Source organism: Lupinus angustifolius, chromosome LG17 (assembly GCF_001865875.1).
Source record: "Lupinus angustifolius cultivar Tanjil chromosome LG17, LupAngTanjil_v1.0, whole genome shotgun sequence".
Taxonomy (NCBI): Eukaryota; Viridiplantae; Streptophyta; class Magnoliopsida; order Fabales; family Fabaceae; genus Lupinus; species Lupinus angustifolius.
The window spans coordinates 10760746-10770112 of NC_032025.1; the positions used below are offsets into that span (position 1 = coordinate 10760746).

At 36.7% G+C, this 9367-nt stretch overlaps 3 protein-coding genes across 7 annotated transcripts; 1 reads left to right on the plus strand and 2 right to left on the minus strand.

The window, feature by feature from the left end:
- On the plus strand, window positions 377–9367 carry LOC109331213 (pyruvate kinase, cytosolic isozyme). 4 transcript variants are annotated; one of them, XM_019565581.1, is made up of 5 exons: window positions 377–391; window positions 6707–6709; window positions 7293–7572; window positions 7644–8105; window positions 8344–9367. In XM_019565581.1, exons 3-5 carry the CDS (start codon window positions 7312–7314, stop codon window positions 9154–9156), a joined length of 1536 nt encoding a protein of 511 aa, XP_019421126.1. In that variant the 5' UTR covers window positions 377–391; window positions 6707–6709; window positions 7293–7311; the 3' UTR covers window positions 9157–9367. The 4 variants fall into 4 exon arrangements, with proteins under 4 accessions (XP_019421126.1, XP_019421129.1, XP_019421127.1 ...); XM_019565584.1 differs by lacking the exons at window positions 377–391; window positions 6707–6709 and adding an exon at window positions 7039–7199 and having other exon boundaries at window positions 7282–7572; XM_019565582.1 differs by lacking the exons at window positions 377–391; window positions 6707–6709 and adding an exon at window positions 7039–7199.
- On the minus strand, window positions 2013–4341 carry LOC109331216 (actin-97-like). The gene is made up of 5 exons (XM_019565589.1): window positions 4249–4341; window positions 3872–3953; window positions 3350–3743; window positions 2359–2972; window positions 2013–2262 (listed from the first exon to the last, which is right to left on the minus strand). The coding sequence occupies exons 2-5, from the start codon at window positions 3929–3931 to the stop codon at window positions 2197–2199; spliced, it is 1134 nt and encodes a 377-aa protein (XP_019421134.1). The 5' UTR covers window positions 3932–3953; window positions 4249–4341; the 3' UTR covers window positions 2013–2196.
- On the minus strand, window positions 5199–6372 carry LOC109331218. 2 transcript variants are annotated; one of them, XM_019565592.1, is made up of 3 exons: window positions 6081–6372; window positions 5899–5969; window positions 5199–5418 (listed from the first exon to the last, which is right to left on the minus strand). In XM_019565592.1, the coding sequence occupies exons 1-3, from the start codon at window positions 6305–6307 to the stop codon at window positions 5354–5356; spliced, it is 363 nt and encodes a 120-aa protein (XP_019421137.1). In that variant the 5' UTR covers window positions 6308–6372; the 3' UTR covers window positions 5199–5353. The 2 variants fall into 2 exon arrangements, with proteins under 2 accessions (XP_019421137.1, XP_019421136.1); XM_019565591.1 differs by having other exon boundaries at window positions 5899–5988; window positions 6070–6372.

Genomic DNA, 9367 nt, shown 5'->3' on the forward strand with positions numbered 1-9367 from the left:
ATTACCTACCTGAATCATTGAAAGATGGACCCCCATGAGCATAGCCTTCTCCAACTGTTGAGCCTTAACAGATTTGCATTCAAACTATGTGGCACCTCTAAGCACATGTCTTCTTCCTTGGAGGCAAAACTCCATGGTTAACTTGTTGAAATTCCATATAATGTCCCCCAAGGTGATTAGCCACTCAATGCCTAATACAACATCACAACACCCCAATGGAAGCAACATCACATATGAGGTGAAGGTACTTTGTTGGAGAGTCCAACTAAAATTCCTCACTACTGAAGAAATTGGTACTTTTGTCCCATCTGCCACAGGGACCAAAATAGGTTGCAACTCCTCAATTCTGCACCCAATTCTTTCAGCTACTTGTCTATCAAGAAAGTTGCGAGTGCTGCCACTATCAATCTGAATGTGCAAGGGCTTTTTATTGTACCTACCCGTGACCCGCATAGTTCTGAAATTGGCCACCCTAGTTAAAGCATTAACAGAAATGTGTGGCTCTTCACTTGATTTTATGACTGCTTTTTGCCCACCACCAAGCTCAACCTCCTCATCCTCCAACTCATCCACCTCCACCAGATGAATCTGTAGTTTCTTGTGAGTCAAGCTATGTTCTGGCGTATATGTTTCATCACAAAAGTAACAGAGTCCCTTTGCCCTCCTATCATTCATATATGCTGGTGTCAAGCTTCTGCTAAATCTTGTCTTTTCTTTCAATCCTTCCGAATCAGTAGTCAAAGCAGGTTTGGAACTAATTAAGGGTCTTCCCCCCGTATTGCTATAAGAAGGATTCTTGACTCTCCTCTGATTCTGAATGGTATGGCTAGCAACTTCATAAAGCTTAGCCAAGGTAAATGCCTTCCTTACAGTTTGGGGTTGAAACATTCGTACCATCATCTGTACATCGTTCTTCAAACCACTCAGAAAACAACTCAAAATGTAATCTTCAAAACGATCCAGCCTTGTAATGACAACATCAAATTCTTTGTGATACTCAACAATGGTGCCCTTCTGCCTAAGTTTCATCAACTCCGCTATAGGGTCATCATAAACCTCCCCAAATCTTTCAATTAGTGTCTTCACATACTCTCCCCAGGTAGGTAGTGAGTTCACCCACATCGACCTCACATAGGCGTGATGCCACTTCAAGGCTTTACCCTCAAAATGCATAATTGCAAGTTTGACCTTAAATTCCTCTTGAGTGTTGTCCACCATAAAATACGTTTCACATTGGTATAACCACTCCTTCACATTAGTTCCATCGAACCTAGGAAATTCTATCCTAGATAATTGTGTGTGACACGCATACGAGTAGGGGTTAGTACGCTCACCCTGATTGCGATGGTGGTGATCTCCACTTCCCATGCCTGATTTATTCGGCAATGATGATCCTTCTGATGCCATATTTTGCCTGAACACCTCTTCCACTGACTGCTTAACAGATTCCACCATGGATTTCTGCATTGAGCTCATCAATTCAACTAGACGCAGTTCTAGTTTATCTGAAAGGCACGTTTCCAAACGTTCTTCAATTTATCTTGCAACAGCTTGCATACACGTGGACTCTGCCATCCCAGCCCAAAAAAAAAGCTCTAGATACCAATTGTTATGATTGTTTTATAGAATTCAAGGAATCACACAAGAAACGATGAATTCAATGGAATAAGCGTAAGAATTCCTATAATTGAGAAAGAAATTCGAACTTTCTTATTAGAATCAATCAAGAATTACAAGAATTTTGGTTTGAAGAGAGAAGAAGTTTTGTAACTTTCTAAAAATGGAAAATATGTTATTAACTACCATTTGAAAAGTTTCTATTTATAGCCTACTTCCTAACTAACTTTGAACAGAATTACAGAATCACCCTTATCAAAATATTTGTTAGTATAATATTTATAAGTGCTTTAAGGTCATTGTTTAAGAAATAATGTACAGGCTTGGTAAGTTAACTTTGGAAATCCAAAATATGTAATTCAATGGATACATGTGTTAGTTCATTTGATAGTCTCAGAAAATTGGGACGCATAATAATGAATGTAAAAATGATCAAGATAATAAATATTAAAAAGAATTGGAACATTTTGAAAATCAAAGTCCTAGCCTTCTCCGAAGAATAACAAAAACTAGAATGAAAGGTTACAAAATGCACTTCAATCTTGTTTATGTTCAACAACCATACTCCTTAAAACATTTCTAGAAGCATTTTCTATGCACAATTGATGGTCCAGACTCATCATACTCTGCCTTTGCAATCCACATCTGCACTCAAAGAATGGATAGTTTGTCTCATTAGAAAACATGAAAAGGCATATCTCACAACAAAACAGAAGAATCAAATCAAAGAACATAACAAACCTGCTGGAAGGTGCTAAGGGATGCCAGGATCGAACCACCAATCCAGACACTGTACTTCCTCTCAGGTGGCGCTACGACCTTGATCTTCATGCTGCTAGGAGCTAAAGCGGAAATTTCCTTGCTCATCCTATCAGCAATGCCAGGGAACATGGTTGACCCTCCTGAAAGGACAATATTACCATACAGGTCTTTCCTGATATCAACATCACATTTCATTATGGAGTTGTATGTTGTCTCATGTATGCCTGCAGCTTCCATTCCTATCATGGATGGTTGGAACAACACCTCCGGACACCGGAAACGCTCCGCACCGATAGTGATAACCTGCCCATCAGGCAACTCATAGCTCTTCTCCACTGCAGAGCTGGTCTTGGAAGTCTCTAGCTCTTGCTCAAAGTCAAGGGCAATGTAAGCCAGCTTTTCTTTCATGTCCCTCACAATTTCACGCTCCGCTGAGGTTGTAAAAGAATAACCGCGTTCAGTCAGAATTTTCATCAAGGTATCAGTGAGGTCACGGCCAGCCAAATCAAGACGGAGGATGGCATGTGGGAGGGCATAACCCTCGTATATAGGAACTGTGTGACTGACACCATCACCAGAATCCAAAACAATACCTGCAAAAGGAAGGAAAATAAATCATTATCTTAGAAAAGAGAGAGAGAAATTATATCAATTACATATGAATAAGAGGTTTGCCTCTCTGTTGATGAGGAAAACATAACAGATAGGTTTATAGCAATTTTCTGCTAGCAAGATTATTCCATTATATCCTAGTTCACACAAGGTGCATGTCATCATGTTAATTTGATTTTGATTCATTGTTAGTGTAAACTATCAAAAAACCATGCATCAAATCATAAATGACATTTTTTCAAGCATTTAAATGATGTTTCAATACACAATTGGTTGACAATGTACACAACATTTACAGTGCAAGTGCATTGTAATTAAATCCTTATCATATTCGCTCTCAGACAACAGATCAGCTTACCAGTCGTACGACCACTGGCGTAAAGTGAAAGAACAGCTTGAATGGCAACATACATAGCAGGGGTATTAAAAGTCTCGAACATTATTTGGGTCATCTTCTCACGGTTAGCCTTGGGGTTAAGAGGAGCCTCAGTTAAGAGAACTGGATGCTCTTCTGGTGCAACACGAAGCTCGTTATAGAAGGTATGATGCCAAATCTTTTCCATATCATCCCAATTGCTTACAATTCCATGCTCGATGGGGTACTTGAGAGTGAGAATACCACGTTTAGACTGTGCCTCGTCACCAACGTAAGCATCTTTTTGGCCCATGCCAACCATGACACCAGTGTGACGAGGACGGCCTACAATGCTAGGAAAAACAGCACGTGGGGCATCATCTCCAGCAAATCCTGCCTGAAATCGTAAATTGAGATTCAACTCAATTGTTAAAATGTCCTACTACACTTGTGGTGTACAAATAAGGGATGATTTATACCAAGTAAATAAATAAATAAATAAATAAATGACAAAAAGATCCATACCTTAACCATTCCAGTTCCATTGTCACAAACAAGAGGTTGGATATCCTCAGTATCTGCCATCTTCTTCTAATATATCTGCTCACTGGATTTAAAATAGAGATTAAAAAATTACTAGTACATAGAATTGAGGCATTTCTATAAAACAAACATTGTGAATTAATTGAAACATCAAAAAATGAATTAACACATGTTACAACTATGAATTAAGCTACAAAAGCAGGGAATGTAAATTTTGAACAAGACAGACAGATCGAGAAGCATTGACAATAAAGAAATGTAAATAACTGAGAATGAAAGATAGATAAGCGATTAAACAAGTCCATAACACAAGAAATGAATTGAAGAAAATGCTAATGGTGGCATCGCAGGAAATCTACCTTTGGGAAATGCGGAGAACGAGAGAGAAGAAATCATTCATTCATTCCTTCAAATCATATATAACAATCATCAATGGAATCATGGCCGTTGGATTCTCTGTTTTTCAATTTAGAGCAGAAATTAACGGAGCTACCTACAATAATATCATCGTCCATCCTCTAATATATATATGGATTGTCACTCCAAAACATTTATATATACTCTACTGTTCCACTATATCATTCTTTAATATTATTTATTATTCATTTATATTATTTAACAAAATAATAATAGATATACTTTTACATTGTTAATACACATATTTTTTAATTCTATTAATAATAAGTTTTGAGAGAAATTAAGGGAGGTACAATATAAACTACCAAGTTAATAATGGGTGTGCTTAATTTAACAGTCAACTCTGACCTTACTAATTGGTGTAGGGTTAATTTGCAGTGCTCTGATTCTGTCTTAGGAACAATACCATATGGAGATGCAGGAATAAAGTTATCTTTGATAATGCAGATACAACACTCACAAATTTGTAGTGAAATTGAAGCTAGAACCAAGATTACAGCAGAGAATTCTTGTATTCTTAACAACGATGTCATTCACCATGCTTCCCCCAATGCCCAGTGGGGTGGTGCGTCATCATCAAGGTGCCTTCATCTTTGCTTTCTCCACGAAAATAGGTTACGACTTATGGATAACAATATTATTCTTAGACTTATGGATAACAATATTATTCTTAGTCACAGTGCACTGTTTAGGCAGCCATTTCGTCCATCAGGACGACCATTATTAATTTGCCACATGATTAAGAACACAAATTATATATGCATTCACATACTTAAGAACACATATGGTACTCGTTTACTTGCATGGTTAAAAACACACATGTTACTCGTATATTGACATTGTTAAAACTAAAACACACATTTGCATAATTAAAAGGCTACATTTGCATTGTTAAATCCAATAAATAAAGACAAACATCATGTTCTAAGCTTGAATAAGATAATCCCAAAGTAACTATAGTCTCAAATCCAAAATCCTGACTGAACAAGTAGCTGAACCTACATCATACAGTGTTTCATTGGACATCACAAAATTCAACTTTCATATTCATTCCACCATAGCATCAGTCGAAATATCGGCAGCAGGCACATCAGATTTTCTTTTGTTCTTGCCTGTATGAATACACAGATATTATTTAAACATTAGAACACAGAAGATAAGAGAAAGTGTATATATTTTGCTACAGATTTCGTTTTTAGATGCCCTGTCCCCAAGGAACAAATATTAACTGAAGTTCAAGCATACTTCATTTTAAATAGTCCATCCTATGTAATCACGATAATAACAACCAAGCCTTAGTCCACTAGGTGTGGCAGGTATCATAAATCATGTTCACTCACAAAACATGAATCTCTAGAATCTAAATCTTTCCTACAATCAGATACCATGTAATTAAATAGATCACAGCATTTCACTTATTTATCTGACTGGTGAATAATTAAACAGTCATCTGATCATTAGTCAGTAAGCAGTGCTGGTATAGGTATGAGCAGAACAGTGATGCACAGGCTATGAAACACATATCCTGTACATGTATGCATATCTTACAAAAGTGATGTATACGACAAGTTACAATTTATTCAAATAAATACCTTTGGCCTTAATTTTGAAGGAGGTCTTCAATTTCTTCTTCTTCTTCAAGTGAATTTTTGCAGAAGATGTACGGGTATCCTTGGTTTCCCCTGGTAAAAAATATAAAATAATATGAAAAGAGAAATAGAAATAATAATAAAATGATAAAAAAGAGAGTAAAGAGTAGTTACCTTGTTGAGAAGGAGAAAGTGCCATTTGAACATCTTCCATAGTTATCAAACCCTGTTGTAAGGCGTCCTTTTGGTCACGTCTCCATTGTTTAAGGAGTTTGCGTTTCCGTTTTCCAGAGATTGAAAGAGGTTGACTCTTAACTTTGAGTTTTCCGGTGGAAGGGTCTCCGTGAGCTTTCCTTTTCTTCTCTGCTATTTGAGTTCTCCTTCGCTTTTGCACCACATTGAACTTAGCCATCCCCTTTCTCCACAAACCCTAATCTCTGCCTCTCTTCCTCAAAACAATTTAATCACGCCCACCACTCTTACTATTAAATACTTCAAATAATATATTATCAAATAATACTAAATTATATCTATATATTATTTTTTATTTTAATATATAAAGTTAAAACATAATTCAAACAATAATTAAACCGTTCCAAAACAATTTAATTGTGAAATATTAATGTGTACCAAAAAAATGATTCAAGGTAATTAAATTGTGTAATAATATTTATATGGCAACTTTGTCATTTATTATTTTCAATGTCTTTATGGTTGCCTTTATAACATACACTTCACAAATAATTTTGTACATACATATTGCAAATATTTTGCAATAATTAAATGCAAAAATCACCATTAAAGAGTAAAGAGGGTGTACTTTTAGGTTGTTTTTTTACAAAGTTCACAAAATTTTCTTAACTTTTATATTTTTTATAAATAAATATCATAAATTATTTTTTTTTGTTCGAAATTACTTTTTACACTTTAATTATTAGTAAAAATGTTACCAAAATACATATAATTTTAAGGATTTAATATATATATATATCATATTTACCCTCAAACATAACAAATGTATAATAATAAGACCCTAATGGAATATTGGGCTTAGGGAGAGCCACATATGGCACTCTGTTATAATAATAAAAAAAGAGTAAAATAAAGAAGAATAATGAGGGTTTGTGGTCTTTTGGAAGCAGGCATGAGGGAAGCGTGTAGTGTTTAGGTAAATAAATAAATAATAGTTAAAGGCTTGATAACCCCAGAGTGCGAAGTAGGTGTGGCTGCTTTCAAAACCAAACCCAAAACCAGAAGTAAGCAAGCAAGTTGTGGTGTGTATTGTGTAATTTCTCAACCCAAAGGTATCTATCTATCTCTATATATATATATGCTTCTTCCCTTCCTTTCACTTATCTGTATTAGTATTATTATTACTATTATTAGTATTTGTGTAGAAGGAATTAGGAAAAAGAGATGGCGAACATAGAGATTAAAGGAATACTGAAAGAAGTGGGAAATGATGGAGTGCGTGTACCAAAGACGAAGATAGTGTGTACACTGGGTCCTGCTTCTCGATCCGTTGATATGATTGAGAAACTTCTGAGAGCTGGCATGAATGTTGCTCGTTTCAATTTCTCTCATGGGACCCACGATTATCATCAGGGTACTCTCAACAATCTTAAGACTGCTATGCAAAACACTGGCATCCTCTGTGCCGTCATGCTCGACACCAAGGTATCTATGCTATCCTTACTCTTCTCTCATATTCTACTACTCTCTTATTAACTCTAACTGTCTTCCTATAGGGACCAGAGATTCGGACTGGTTTTCTGAAAGATGGAAAACCTATTCAGCTTAAAGAAGGACAAGAAATCACCATAACTACTGATTATGATATTAAAGGGGATACGGAGACCATATCAATGAGTTACAAGAAACTGCCTCTCCACCTCAAGTCCGGAAATACCATATTGTGCTCTGATGGAACAATCACCCTCACTGTCTTATCCTCTGATACACAAGCCGGTACTGTTAGATGTCGTTGTCAAAACACCGCAATGTTGGGTGAGAGGAAAAATGTCAATCTTCCTGGTGTTATCGTCGATCTTCCCACTCTTACCGATAAGGACAAGGAAGACATCCTTCAATGGGGTGTCCCTAACAAGATTGACATCATTGCTCTTTCTTTTGTTCGTAAGGGCTCAGATCTCGTTAATGTCCGCAAGGTTCTCGGCCCACATGCCAACCATATTCAGCTCATGTCAAAGGTATTATGTTGCATTCTTTTTCTTCACCATTCATGATTGTTTCCTATATTGGAAACAAGTTGCATCTTGTTGTTCTTATTTTTAGGACAAGCTGCATTCTTGTTTACATATATTAATGAGCAATGGATTACTTGTCTATTTGCTTTACTTCTATATGCTGAATATTTTTATTTATCAGCTCGTTTCTTTTAATTTCAGAAATACTGATTTGTTTTATATGATTTTATGGAATTCTAAGGTTGAGAATCAAGAGGGAGTCATGAATTTTGATGAGATCTTGCGTGAGACTGATGCATTCATGGTGGCACGTGGTGATCTTGGGATGGAAATCCCAGTTGAGAAGATCTTTCTGGCTCAGAAAATGATGATATACAAATGCAATCTTGCTGGCAAGCCTGTGGTCACTGCTACCCAGATGCTTGAGTCGATGATCAAGTCTCCCCGGCCAACCCGAGCTGAAGCAACTGATGTAGCTAATGCAGTTCTTGATGGAACTGATTGTGTCATGCTTAGTGGTGAAAGTGCAGCTGGGGCTTACCCTGAAATTGCTGTTAAAATCATGGCACGCATTTGTGTCGAAGCAGAATCATCCCTTGACTATGGTGCAATCTTCAAAGAGATGATAAGATCTACTCCTTTGCCTATGAGTCCATTGGAAAGCCTTGCATCGTCTGCTGTTCGCACCGCTAATAAGGCTAAAGCAAAACTCATTGTAGTGCTGACACGCGGTGGGTCAACAGCCAAGTTAGTTGCTAAGTATAGACCAGCAGTGCCGATCTTGTCCGTCGTGGTTCCAGTTTTGACTACAGACTCATTCGATTGGACCTGCAGTGATGAGACACCAGCAAGGCACAGCTTAATATACAGGGGTTTGATTCCTTTATTGGCTGAAGGATCTGCAAAAGCTACTGATGCAGAATCTACAGAAGTGATTCTGGAAGCTGCTCTTAAGTCAGCAACGGAAAAGGGACTTTGTAAGCCTGGTGATGCAGTTGTTGCCCTACATCGTATTGGAGTTGCCTCTGTTATAAAGATATGCTTAGTGAAATGAGGATGATGCAGGATGTGTTATGTTATGTTGTCCTTTGTTAAACTTTGTGCTATTTGTCCTTATCATAAAATGGAGAACATAGCTATTAGCTTAAGATGAAGCTTGTTTTTGTATTCTATGTTAATGTAGATTTGCTTTGAAGTTTATTTCAGGCTGTTATGAAAATATTTCACATTTCCTTTTTGCTTTGAAAAAATGATAAATTTGTTTT

Coding starts and splice junctions, on each gene's coding strand:
- LOC109331216 (XM_019565589.1), bottom strand. CDS start 3,931: ATGGCAGATACTGAGGATATCCAACCTCTTGTTTGTGACAATGGAACT. Junction 3,744..3,871: donor ATGGAACTGGAATGGTTAAG/GTATGGATCTTT, acceptor TTACGATTTCAG/GCAGGATTTGCTGGAGATGA. Junction 2,263..2,358: donor CCCTTAGCACCTTCCAGCAG/GTTTGTTATGTT, acceptor CTTTGAGTGCAG/ATGTGGATTGCAAAGGCAGA.
- LOC109331218 (XM_019565591.1), bottom strand. CDS start 6,307: ATGGCTAAGTTCAATGTGGTGCAAAAGCGAAGGAGAACTCAAATAGCA. Junction 5,989..6,069: donor ACTTTCTCCTTCTCAACAAG/GTAACTACTCTT, acceptor ATTTTTTACCAG/GGGAAACCAAGGATACCCGT. Junction 5,419..5,898: donor CTTCAAAATTAAGGCCAAAG/GTATTTATTTGA, acceptor GTATTCATACAG/GCAAGAACAAAAGAAAATCT.
- LOC109331213 (XM_019565581.1), top strand. CDS start 7,312: ATGGCGAACATAGAGATTAAAGGAATACTGAAAGAAGTGGGAAATGAT. Junction 7,573..7,643: donor CCGTCATGCTCGACACCAAG/GTATCTATGCTA, acceptor GTCTTCCTATAG/GGACCAGAGATTCGGACTGG. Junction 8,106..8,343: donor ATATTCAGCTCATGTCAAAG/GTATTATGTTGC, acceptor TGGAATTCTAAG/GTTGAGAATCAAGAGGGAGT.